We start from the raw sequence: 13,713 nt of genomic DNA on the forward strand, positions 1-13,713 counted from the left end.
TCCTTCCTTCCTTCCTTCCTTCCTTCCTTCCTTCCTTCCTTCCTTCCTTCCTTCCTTTTTGCTTTTTAAAGGTGACATTTGATGGGCAGTGGTGGCAAACACCTTTAATCCCAGCACTTGGGAGTCAGAGGCAGGAGGTTCAAGGCCAACCTAGTATAAAGAGTGAGTTCCAAGACAGCAGGGATACACAATGAGCCCATTTTAAACACACATCACCAGACACCTCAAAAAAAAGATGGCATCTGAGGAGTATTCAAAGTTGTCCCTTAGTGCATGTGCACACACACAAACACATGTACGAACGCACGCACGCACGCACGCACACAGGCACACACAGGGCAGAATGAAAGTGATTAATAAGCTGATACTGCAATTCTACGTCTTCGTTGTAAGGCCTCATTAGTGTTATCTCCCTGCCTCCAGCCAGAGCAGCTCATGAAGCCTGTGCCATACTGAGTCATCACAAGCAAATTAATACCAGCGGCAATTTGCTCATTATCAAAAGGTTCCTTCAGGACACAGCTTCTCTCGTGTACTTGAGCAGTTTTTAAGGAGACAGTTTTCAAGACAGCTGTGAAAAATTGAACTGTAGACCAAAAACTAGAAGAAAGGATTTCATTCGGGGCTTTGGAGTTGGTTGAGGTAGAGGGAGGCAGAAATCAGGGGGAGATCAGCACCACAGCTGGTATGCACATGTTTATGGAAAGGTTTCCAGAAAACTCTTTGGCCTGAAATGCCCCTTTCCATCACCCCATGTCTACTTGCTACGTGACTCCTCATGTTTTACCACACAACTCAAATGCCATTCATTACTCCCGTTCCTCCAATATCAACAGCTGAAATTGACTTCCCCCAGGCTAACTTCAAGCAGGGCCTCTATCATGGCTCTTCTAGAGGTGCAGCTAATACTGATTTCTGCAAATGCCAGAGGACCAAGAACCAAAATCTTTCTCCAGCTGGCTGTTACAAACCATTATTATATTGGATATTACAGTTTTCTGAAATTTGCTTGGGCTTGATAAACTCGAGTTTCTAAAATATATAGAGCTGCCTGCCTACCTTTGTACGTGTCAAGCCAAGGACCCGTGTGCTTTCCTTACATCATCTATTGCCGAGCCCAACTTTATTCAATCACTTATTCATCTGCTCCGCACTGAGGCCCTGGGCATAAGGAGTACTTGCTAGAGACTATAGGCATCTGTTGTTCATGTTTCTCTTTGTTAACATATAAAATAATGAATTTCTAGGATGCTTGGGAAAGAAGGAAGACAGGGTATGGACTACCACTTCTTTTAGTCCTAGAAAAAGGCTGAACTATCAAACAGTCCAGAAAAGAGGGGACATCTCCTTAACAGAGTCCAAACACAGAGATCTCCAAGTCAAGGAGTCAACTAAGGATTGAGTGCTGAATCCAAAAGGTGGTGTCTAGAAAACAGCAAATACAGACAAATCTAGCCACACATTCATTCACAGGGACAAGGTTTCATGTGGCTCGGGCTGGCCTCAAACTCACTATGTAGCTAAGAATAACCTTGAACCCCTAATTTCTTCCTTCTCTCTCCTGACTGTCAGGCTAACAGGTACACACCATCATACAGGGTTTTATGTGGCGCTAAGGATAGAACCCAAGGCTTCCTCTGATCTACCAACCAAACCACATCCCTAGCCCCTGAAAAGGAGAATTCTTTTTTTTTTTTTTTTTGGTTTTTCGAGACAGGGTTTCTCTGTATAGCCCTGGCTGTCCTGGAACTCACTCTGTAGACCAGGCTGGCCTCGAACTCAGAAATCCGCCTGTCTCTGCCTCCCAAGTGCTGGGATTAAAGGCGTGCGCCACCACCGCCAGGTGAAAAGGAGAATTCTTTAAGCAAAACAATAAAGCAATGTATTTCCTCATGGAGGTGTGCGACTGTAAATATAGAAACTAGATCTTGGCCCTCTCTGTTTCTCAGACTGTCACTAGCCTAAACAATGAAATTTAGGAATCACTAGGCTGAGACAGAACTCAACAAGTTTGGTTTCCCTGCTATTCCAGGTCAAATCTTTATTCAGAAATTTGGTTTAGTGTTAGCTGCCAGAGGGTATACACAGCTACATAAAATTCTCTGTATTCCTTTGTTCAATTATTCCAACAAACTTCAACTGTGTAACCACAAGTGAACCTTTTGGTTTTGATGTTTCCATTTCTCCTCTGTGTATAGTGGTTGTATACTTTGTCTTCTTTGTATTAAGTTGTCATTATTCTGTTTTCAAATGTCCTTACGTAAAGTAAGAATAGTGTCAGACATTTATTTTGAAGAGACACTCTGTCTTACAGTAGCCAGGAACCAGGTGTTTACATTTAAAGTTAAGTTTATTGACCGCCCCCCTTTTTACATTTTAATTTACAACCTTTATTCCAGACACAAGTGAACACATGACATCTTTGAAAGCAGAAAGATCTTGGTTAATTAAAACAGTTTCTATTTAGCTTAACATTAGCTCTGGGTGGCTAATTACAAAGTGCCCAAAATTGCACACTTTTGGGCCAACGGGGTTCTTTATTATGAGAATAAAATTAGTTTTCACAAGATGTTCAACTTCACATTTAAAAGGCAAGTTAGTTTTAAAATTCCTAGTGAATTAACCAATCATCAAGCTTTGCTCAAAATGTCAAACGAAAAATAAAGCCTTGTGGCTTTTCAGGATCTGCTCAAGTAAACAAATGTTACCAACAAAGTTTACAAGTTTACAAGAATATTATGTCCCTTAGTCTCTTCAACACAATATAGGTAACAATACACATAAGGTCACACTTGACAGGCATAGAACTGGTAAGCCATTATGACTGGTAGCATGCAAGAATTTTACATTTTTATGTGCAATGAAAAATGCTGCTTGTTTTCTGAAAAACAAGAATCAAGATTAAGATAAAGGCTCACTTAAATATAAATATGCTTTTTCATGTACATAGTTTTGGTCTTAAAAAAGAAAGTAGCAGAGATACAAATTATTTTTATTTATGTCTTTATTTTAAAATGTAAGACAAAGTCCTGTGTATCCCAGGCTGGTCTTGAATTTGCTATACTGTGGAGGATGACCTTGAACTTCTGACACTGCTTCTGCATCTCCCAAGTGCTGGGATTATATGTGGACACTACCATCCCTGGCTTAGAATAATTTAAATAAAGATTGTCATGGCTGACATTTGGTACTAAAGTAAAGTTATTAAAGAAGTGTACTTTTTATCCATCTCCTTTCTCTGCTTGGGCAATTTCTGCCTACCCACATCTAGATGGTGTCCACAGAAGTTTAAATCCTGGGCCAGTTTCTTGCAATACACAGTGCACGTTGGATTGTCTCCTGGTATGCAATCATGCAAATACACAGACACAAAATACAAGCCTACAAAAAACCCATCCTGGTCACTTTCTTTGTATTTCTTCCCCTCCTTTCCCTCTGATTCTAAGGAGAAAAAGATTAGAATGTTAAAAAATCCCCTTTCTGTTTTTGAGGGAAGCATCCCAAGACCTTTAAAGTTTTTTATTTTGTAGTGCTGAGAACTGAACTCACACGCCAGGAAATGCTCTACCACTGAGCTATCTTCTCAGCCCTGAAGTAGCCTTTCTGGTGAGCCTGCTCCTCCACAGCTACTCTGAAGTTATCAAATGCTGCTAGACAGGACCAAGCAGCTCTCTGCAGAACGTTCCTGGAGAGAGTTGGAGCTGGTGTGGATACATTATTCACTCATTATTCGTTCAGAATCACAGGCTTGTAATGTTTGGGATCTAGAAGGGACTTTAGAGAATACACTGTTTTATAGATGAAAGGAACATAAGACAGATGGAAAACCTTGCCCAAGGTCACATACAGCTGGCATCCAAATCAGTGTGATTAAATGTATTTGGTGTGGTGTGTGTATGTGTGTGTATGTGTGGTATGTGTGTGGTGTGTGTGTATGTGTATCTATATATCTCACGTGGTTGTAAACAAAGCATAATTCTTGTAGGGCCAGAGGACAACACAGCACAAGCAACATTAATTAAGCATCTACTATGTACAAGGCACCTTATTAGTTGGTACCATGGATACAAGGACTGAGACACCATCTCTGTGAGGCCAGGCTCCAATGCTTTTCTTGGCCAAAATAAAGAATTGACTAGGGCTGAGTTGCTGGTGATGTGTAGCTGCAACCCCAGAGAGCTTTCTCCCCTCTGGTGCCAGCGGTGGCACCCAGTACACAGATGCTAGGCATGAAAATTCTTGGAGCCCCAAGGAGATGCTCTCCAAGGTTGCCAGCAATACCTTTATTGCCTAGCCTCCATCTCCTTTAGTGATGACAGAAAGGCAGTAGCGCTCTTGCCTGAATTCTTAGTAACTGTTTGAGTTCCTCTCTTAGGGCTAGTATCTACAAGGATTGTGACCACTTCCCAAGGAGCTTTTAAATTTTACTAATTTTTAACGTAGTACAGGCTGGTCTCAAATTCACTATGTAGCCAAGGATGAATTTGAGCTGTTGATCCTCCTGCCTCCACCTTTTGAGCGATGGGATTACAGGCTAGTGCTACTAACTAGATAACATCCAGTTTACCTATCCAGTACTGGGGATCAAATCCAGGACGTTGTGTATACTGGGCAAGCATATTGCCTTACTGAGTTACTCCCCAGCCCTTTATAAAGTGGGTCAAAATGACCCAGGAAAAATGACCTATCATTTGTATCATGAAATATACCACCCACTGCCCTGCTAACCACCTTTCATCTCTATGTAAAGTATAATAATTCTAGTCCCTTACACACCCATGCTTCTTGCCCTTCTCCAAAAGATGAACCATTGGTCAGAATAAAAGAGATTCAGATTCAGTGGGAACCACTAATGAGCTGACTAAAGCCATCTGTTCTATGCAGTGCTTTCTAGTTTCTCTGCTGTTTTCATCCAGTCATCTGATTACATTTTCTCACTACAACTCTGTGAGGTAGTTAGTGAAGATATTGTTCCCATTTACTAGCTGGGGAGCTTTAGGCTTGGGAGAGCAAGTGGCTTCCCCAAAGTCACCCAGCTAAGAAAGTGAGGCGTCAAGTGTTTGGGTCACTTGATTCCATTTCTGCTGCTGGTCCCCCATATAGTCTATAATTGGCAGGCAATTAAATGAATTGCCCATGATCATACACCTGCTAAGTGTTGGTAATGGGATTGGGATTTAGCCTCCAAATCCGTTGGTATGGTACCCATTCACCATACCAACCAGCTGAGCCAGTGTGCTCCGAATGACTGCCACAAGACACAGCCAACCAAGCCTGGTTAGCTGGTTCCTCTTTTCTGCCCATGACTTCATGCCTTCCCCTTCACCCTCTCCAAGCCAACAGTGTGTCCTAGATAGGCATAACCTCTGATTCAAGTACTATTTTTAGAAGAGAACCCAGGATACAGACTTAAAATTTGCAACCCTTTGTCCACATATCTACTGATGGTTCAGTTGTTGCTGTCAGGCTGAAGAGCAAGCAGTTAGGAGTGAGCGGAACTGAACTCCGCCTTAAACTAAATTTAAATATGAAGTACTCAGCCATTTCCCTTTGAAAGGATCTTGAGCCGCTGTGTTAAGTACAGTCAGATCTAGAACTGGGGTAGATGGAAAGAATGAACACTGAGGTTCTGGGCTCTTTTCTCTAGCCAGTTAGTTCCAAAAAGCTCCTCTGTGATTTACCCAGTGGGACTACCCTGATATTTACAATGTTTTCATACTTTTACTTTATGTGCGTGTCTTTTAAGTGAGAACAGAGTAGCAGGGTGTGAGAACTGATAAGTAAGCTACTACTCCCCAGTAGCTACCTTCTGAAAAGGCAATCTGTCATCCCAGCCCTAAAACACACGTAAACTTCTCAGTCCAGAATTCTTATGTCTCTTGCCTCCTTTAAACTACGAAGGAGAGGGCAGAATACTTCTCAGCCATGACAAATGAAGTCTGTTCAAACACTTTTACTCACTCTCCAGGACTGTCTGAACATGAGAGCCTGCTAATGCTTTCACACCAAATCTACGCTTTGTGCATGAGAAATGTCTTGTGGCAGTTATTCAGAAGGCAGTGGCTTCCATAATGCTGGTGGGCCCCGCTCCCAGGGGCCACATCTCCATATGGAAGAGAGAAGCAGCTGTTCATGGTCTGGTGTACCAGTCTTCCTTTAAGAACTCTGGCACCAAGAGTACAGGCACTGTGATATTTTTTGAGCTTTAACATGGGAATGAGCTTCTACTGAAAGATGAGCTGTGTGCAGAAAGATGGGTGAGCAGCACCTGCCCCTCCAGGCATGTGATTCTCTAACCTGGGCCCCCAACAACCCTGAGAGGGGCAAGGGAAGCATGGTCCCGTCAATCCATGGTCCACATGCAGCCAAATACCTCACAACAGTATTTGGTGATCACTATGTACAAATGTCTATATACAGTGTGTCCTACAGAGATGGAAGAAGGGTGCTAACTGATGTTCGTAAGTCTGAAATGAGGCACACATTAGGCATATAGGAAGATCTCATGAGGAATAAGTCAGTGAATCCCCCAGGAGTCATCTTCCACACAACTGTGAAATGTGGTGGTGGGTGACAGAAACTGCAGACTCCGGGGTCATTTCCCATGAACCCAGGTCTGCAGCAGCTCTAAAGGGGGAGGGGAAGTGGAGCTGGGGAGAGAGCTTCCCCTTCAATCAGTTGTCCAGATGTAGCCAAATACCTAGTTAGATATCTGACAACACACACAGGAGAGAGAGAGAGAGAGAGAGAGAGAGAGAGAGAGAGAGAGAGAGAGGAGACACTAATCAAGGGATTTGATCACGCTGAAAAGGATGAAGGAGCTGCTGGGCCCACATCAGACAGACAGAGATGCACTTGTACTGAGATGCACTTGTACTGCTGGGCTAGTTAGCATTTCTAGACCTGAAAATTATCTCCTAAAAGCCTTCCATCTGCATGTTGCCAAGACAAGACATCAGCAACAGGAACCTTCAAGTCAAGTCCAGGAGAGTGATTTTTCACTTATGGGCCTGGACAACTGTAAAGGGGAAGGGAGCAGGCTTAGGGAAACATGAGCTCCCTCCAAACAGCTATTCAGGCATCAGCAAATACCTCAACACACTAGCTAGCAAAACAGATACTTATACAAAGAATTTACATATATTATGTCTCATCAGGATGAATTAATGGTCCACTTTGGGCAGGTGGAAGGTGGTCTTCATCTAATTAAATGATTTGATAGATTCCCCAAGATGTATACTTTATCTTTTAGTAGTTACCTTCAAAATGTAAATGATGATGGAAAACTTTATATGCTACTAAAAATCCATAATGATAAAACAGCTGATTGGTAATAAATAATCTTATAAATTCATTTTATAAGCTAAAACCAGCATGATTTTAAAAATAACATTCTACAATCTTGCTTTAATAGTATTAATAACTCACTGTATATAGGAATAGCCATGATCTAAATCTGATTTTTTTTTCTTGCTTTTTGCCAGGGTGTGCCCACTCTCCACAATATGGGGCTGCAGACAATAATCTGCAGGGTCAGGGGTTCCTAGGAATAAAGGCAAGAGAGTGAATGAAAAAAGGAAAAAGAAGCTTGTTAGGGACTCTGCTCTTACAGAAGTCTGTGGCTGAGAGAGGGGAAAGATACTTAGCATCCTTCCTTTGGCAACAGAGTAACCAAAAATTCTGATTAAAATACATTCTACCCATTTTACCCAGGTATAACTGATGACTGCTTATCAGCCAACAATCTAGAGGGAAGAAAGGAGCCAGTTTCTTACAGGTTGCTAGTTCCCAAGGATTCTTCTCCCCATGGCCAAGAAGTTAATGCTGACAGAGCAGGGGAAGACCTGTGCCATAGCACATCACAGTGGTATTTATGCCATATAGGCACAGCATATGTAAATAATCGAAAGAACACAGTTTTGCCTTTACTATAATCGATTTTCCTGTAAGTACATGCCACTTAACATGCTTTGGTTGAGGGAAGGTGTGCTGGGTTCTCAGGGAGCAGGCTGGCTTCATACTTCCCGTATGGCCAACACTGACCTTGCTTCTACTACAAGTGCTAGGATCACTGGGGTGTGCTACCACCCCTTAATTTTTAGTAGGGCTATTTTGAGCAATAATTCAAAGAATTCTTGAAAACTGAACAAACCAGCAAACCTATACAAACTGGCTCCAATACCACACCCGAGTGGGTGAGAAGGAAAAATCAGATTAAAGAACAAGACAAAACCAATATGTTTTCAGATTGACAGGAAGATAAAGTATTAAGCTAAAGGACTTGGGGGTGACTCAAAACAATGTCAGAATACTCTACTTATTATGTCCCAAAGAGCATAAAAATGAGCCAAGAAAATGAGATGTGTCAGAGAAGTTTTGCTTTAGCTGTGGGTATTTATAGCACAATAAGTGTCCAGTTTCTTCCTCCAAGCGTCCAGTTTGTTTTTCAAGGCCCCTGACTCCAAGTGCTTTCTAGTCTGTTAGTTTCCCATCATCTTTATAGAACTTAGAGCAGTGGTTTGCAACCTTCTTACTGCTTTTAATACGGTTCCTCATGTTGTGGTGACCCCCAACCATAACATGATCTCACTGCTACTTCATGACTGTAAGTTTATTACTGTTCTGAATCGTATTGTAAATATCTGTGTTTTCCAATGATCGTAAGTGACTCCCATGGAAGGGTCATTCAACCTCCAAAGGGATTGTGACCTACAGGTCGAGAACCACTGACGTAGAGACATAGAGAGAAGAAGGGGAGTAAGAGGGATACTGTCAACGAAAGGAGAGGAAAAGGAAGGACAAGAGATGCAACGACAGTTATCTTCACTGTCATCTTGATGGGATTCGGAATCACCTAAGGTGTTACCAGAGAAGTTTAACCAGGGAGCAAGGACTCACCCTGAATGTGGGGAGCACCATCCCATAGGCTGGAGTTCCAGACTAAATAAAAAGGGGGAAAAGGAAAAAGTAGGCTGAGCCCCAGCATTACTTTCCCTCTGCTTCCTGTCTGTGACATGACAACTGCCTCAGGCTCCTGCTGCCATTCTTCTGTGCCACAGTAGGTGGCACCCTAAAACTGTGAGCCAAAACGAACCCCTTTTCCTTACATTCTTTTTGTCAGATATTTCGTCACAGCAGTCACAGAAGGGCAGCTGACACAGGTACTTTACAGTGGCTGTCATGAGCTGATATCTATGACAGGAGAGAAAAATGATTATTTTGTGCCAAAAAATTTCATCATTTGGTTCCTTAAGTTTGCATCACACTGTCCAGTTGTTAAACTTAGAAATTAATCACTTTACGATCACTTCTGTCGTGTCCTCATAGGCTTTGTCTTTGAGTTGACAAATATCTGAGCAACTGACAATTTATTTTAACCTAATGTTTTCAAATGTCTGGATTACTGTGACATATGACAGAAATCAACACTTGGTTTTAAGCCAAGAGGCAAAGAAGCAATTGCATGTGGCAAAAAAAATCTATATAATTAACTACACTGCCCATAATTTATTTGGTGATCTGGTTATAGTAAAGATGAATCAATAATTGCTTTTAAAATTTGTCAAATTCATTTAATTCATTGTCAGACTCATTATGTATCAGAAACTTTGATTAAGGTGCCATATCTTTTAAATCTATTTTTAATCACGTGTATGTATTTTGGGGGTATGTGTGGATGTCCTCAGAAGCTGGAGGTGTCAGACTCCCCGAAGATGGAGTTGTACACTATTGTTAGCAGCTTGACACAGGTGCTAAAACTGAACTCTGGTCCTCTGGGAAAGTAGCAAGCACTCTTTACTGCTGAGCCATTTCTCTAGCCCCTAAGGTGCTGTTATTGTTATTTTATTTGAGAATGTACCATTTTGAAATTTTCTTTTAGTAAAAATTTAAAAATTTCCCATCATACCTGGAAAGTCTTTCAATGGCATTATAAATAGCTACCTATTAGAGAATCATTTTACATATAATTTGGGTTGGAGATGTAGCTCAAGAGTAGAGTGCTTGCCTGGCATGCACAGGGCCCTGGTACAATTCCCAGGACCACACACCTAAACAAATATGTTGAATCCATGTTTAATAGTCAGTAAAGGTAAGTGTGTGAATTATTAATATACTCACAGGGTGCTAAATAGTCGCTTTGCTAGTGCTATGTTAAAGTGCTTTCTAAGGAGGACCCACTGACCAGCTATCAGTTGGCATGTGTATGTAGAGACACTTTTTATCCTGGAATTAACGGAGAATTTGTGAAAGATTGGCAATACTAACTTCTTATGTGGTCAGTAGCACACACTTCTCATGTACTCAGCCTAGCTCAAAGCAGTGCATGTAAACAGAGATAGGCCTCCACTATGTAGTCAGCTATGAACACATGCTACATGCTAAGTCCCTTCCCATGACTAAAAACGTTCAAATAAGAAAGCAAGACAATAGGAAAGTGGCTAAGATCATCTCTAGTGTTGTCACTGTCTAAGATGTGTATCCTCTTACTTGTGTAAGCTGCCCGGTGTGCCAGGAGCGAGGCAAACTGCTACACATATTTCAGAACCTCAGATAAATAAGTGCTAAAAAGGAGGAACAGTTAAATTATGACAGACATGGTTAACGGAAACAAACAGCCTTGGATAAAATGGTCCCGAGGAGAAGAGGAAGATTTGGGTTACTTTTCTTGGATGGCTGCACAGTGAGACTTCACCTCTTTGAGTGGAAGTTTACCTCCTGTCTCCTTCAACTCTCTTCTTGCGAACTAGGTAGGAGAGAGAGAAAAAGAAATTGAAAAAGACAAATAGAAGAAAAGGATATTCTTTAAAATCACCCTAGAGCAGAGTTCTCAGCTTTCCTTTTTTTGTTTTTTGTTTTTTGTTTTTTTTTTGGTTTTTTTTGAGACAGGGTTTCTCTGTGTAGCCCTGGCTGTCCTGGAACTCACTCTGTAGACCAGGCTAGCCTTGAACTCTCGAACTCAGAAATCCGCCTGCCTCCGCCTCCCAAGTGCTGGGATTAAAGGCGTGCGCCACCACCGCCCTGCGAGTTCTCAGCTTTCCTAATGCTGTGGCCCTTTCATACAGTTCCTCCTGTTGTGCTGACCCCCAGCCATAACATTATTTTATTGCTACTTCACAACTGTATTTTGGCTACTGTTATGAATTGTAATGTAAATATCTGATATCATCTGATACAAAGGGTAGGTGATATGTGACCCCTGTGGGGGTCTGTGACCCACAGGTTGAGAACCACTGTCCTAGCCGCTTGTATTCATCCCACAAAGCTCCATGCCACACATCTGAGGGTATAAATCATCTTAAATTCCAACATTCATGGCAATAAACGGAAGTAGCAAGAATAATCTAGCATGTGGAGGAATTCACATTTAAATAAAGCTATGTCTGGTAACTTAAATGTGTGAACTTCTCCATGTGTCTATGTAGTAATCAGGCAAGGAGAGACCACAGAGTAGTGAAATGCTAAATATTTTCATGGGAATTTACACACAGGGCATCCTCTTGTTTTCTGTGCAGTTTAGTCACCAACTGGCCTTTGTGAAGTCCCAGGTGAACACAGCTATGCCCAGCATCTCTGATTGTAGCTGGGAGACCAAGCATCTATAAACAGAAGCTCTGATTCTCTAAAGCTCATCCTGTTCGAAAACTCTCAAGTCCTAAATGTGGTGGAGTACACCTGCAATCACAGTACTCTGGAGCCTGAGGCAGGACAATCAAGGATTGGAAGCCAGCCTGGGCTACATAGTTGAATTCCAGGAAAGCTTCAGATATATAGCATGATTCTGTCTCAAGACAAACAAACTCCTAAATATTGGTCTTAAGGGGGGGAAAAAAGAGTTGTTTCGGACCACAGGCAAAATCAGAGAATTGAGGTTCCTTCAAACCAGTACTGGGAATGAATCAAAGATACTGTCAAGATTGCCTGACTTGGGGGCTGGAGAGATGGCTTGGTAGGTAGGAGCACTTGTTCTTCTTGCAGAGGACCTGGGTTTCATTCCCAGCACCCACATAACTGCTCATAAGCAGCCGTAACTCTAGTTGCAGGAGAATGGATGCTCCCTCTGAACTCTGAGGCACCAAACACGCACCTGGTGCACAGATATACATGTAAACTAAACATTCATACACATAAAATAAAAAAAAATCTTAAACCAAAAGCTTGCCTGATTCCATCCTTCTCTTCCCTCCTCTGATGTAGTCCTACCGTGTAGCCCAGGTTGGTCATCAACCAAGATATTCCTATGTTAACCTCTTGAATGATGGAATTACAGGCATACACCACCACACTTGACTGAATTCCTGTCTCTAAAAACCCTTTTCTTCTCTTTTCACTTCCTGGGCTGCAGGCTCCTTTGGTTGATAGGATGGGGCTTATGGAAGCTCCTTGAACTTGGCCAATTGGTACCTTGTCAGAAGTCCTCTCTACCTCCACACTTTCAGTACCCCAACCTGTAGGACATGACAAAGGAGATGCCCACAGTGGCTGTTCCTGGGCATGAGACTTATTGTCAATACTTCCAGAGTTTTGCGTTGCCTGTTTTTTGCTTTCTGGGTTGCTCAGAACCCGACCTTACATGCTTTATTTCCTGGGTATCTTCTGGTTGTCTCCATCCTTTCCCGAAGCCTCCTGCTGGGTCATGGGTCTTACTCACTCTCCATACTCTGTGGGTAAGTACAGCCCTATGTCCTGCCGGTGTCTCTTTTTCTCCCTGTCCAAGGTCTGGTATACTTCCCAAACCTCAAACAAGGGACTCAAGCTTGCTGCTGTGTGACTGCCATGTGGACTCGTCCAGTCCTAGACGTCCCTTTGCGATGCCACTCCAGGTATGTGACATGTCTCCAGACCAAACCTTCCCATTCTGTTCCACTCCTCCAACACTGTGGCTGACCTTCTTTCCACTGTGACATGACCCATCTCATCCTAACAGAAGAAATTGTGGCTCCTTGGCAAAGTGTAACAGCACAGAAGGTAAAGAGAGGCCTGGCTGAAACGCTTCCTGAGACTTTAACCTGTATCACGTAGCTGTCAGTTCAGTTGGCACATAAAGTACAGAAGTATCCACGTGACCACAGCTAAGCCTGAGTATTGAAGAAAGCACCATCAGAACCCAAACACAAGGAACCTAGGATTGCCATGCCCTTGTGTAACAGAGAGCACCATCGACATAGAAGGAAGAGAGGGGATGCCAAGTCAAGGAAATCAAGCAGAGGTAAGCTAGATTAGAGCTCTCCTAAAACAACACTGCACTGAAGCCTTGAAGACCAGAGGACTGCCAAGACTACCTAGTAGTGCCACAAAGCCCAGTGGCATGGTGTCTGAGATGCTGCCTCTGAAGTGGGAAGATGAATGTCCCCAGTGCTTGTCCTACTTGTCACCAGCACAGATCACATCTGCCTTACCCAGGTCATTATTTTTTGTGATGGCAGCTGCCACTCTTGTCCGTGGACCTTGCTTGGTGAATTGGTACCCAAACTTGAGAATCCTTGAGTTCTCCTCCAGCATCTGGGCGATCTCCATCTCCACAGCTGTTCCTAACTGCTGCCTCTGGTTGTGGGTACACACATGAGATAAACAGGAAAGGAAACAGTTACTTACAGGGGAAAACTACATGGCTACCTCCAGAGAGAGAAAGAGAGAGAGAGACAGAGAGAGACAGAGAGACACACAGAGAGAGGCAGACAGAGAGAGAGAGAGAGAGAGAGAGAGAGAGAGAGA

The 13,713-nt window shown here is 42.6% G+C and overlaps 1 protein-coding gene across 3 annotated transcripts in view; it reads right to left on the bottom strand.

Annotated features, from left to right (window-relative positions):
- Positions 1-10,632: 10,632 nt before the first annotated feature.
- Tmod2 (tropomodulin 2) overlaps positions 10,633-13,713 on the bottom strand; it is a 28,968-nt gene continuing 25,887 nt past the window's right edge. For 2 of the 3 annotated variants that reach the window (XM_028773599.1, XM_028773600.1), the window contains 2 exons: positions 13,398-13,542; positions 10,710-10,744 (listed from right to left, as the gene is read on the bottom strand). In XM_028773599.1, the coding sequence (XP_028629432.1) occupies positions 10,710-10,744; positions 13,398-13,542 (180 nt within the window). Of the gene's footprint in view, positions 10,745-13,397; positions 13,543-13,713 lie in introns of all 3 variants that reach the window. The other variant, XM_028773598.1, reaches the window with a different exon arrangement.

The sequence above is a fragment of the Grammomys surdaster genome, unplaced genomic scaffold (genome assembly GCF_004785775.1).
Source record: "Grammomys surdaster isolate TR1022 unplaced genomic scaffold, NIH_TR_1.0 231, whole genome shotgun sequence".
Lineage (NCBI taxonomy): Eukaryota > Metazoa > Chordata > Mammalia > Rodentia > Muridae > Grammomys > Grammomys surdaster.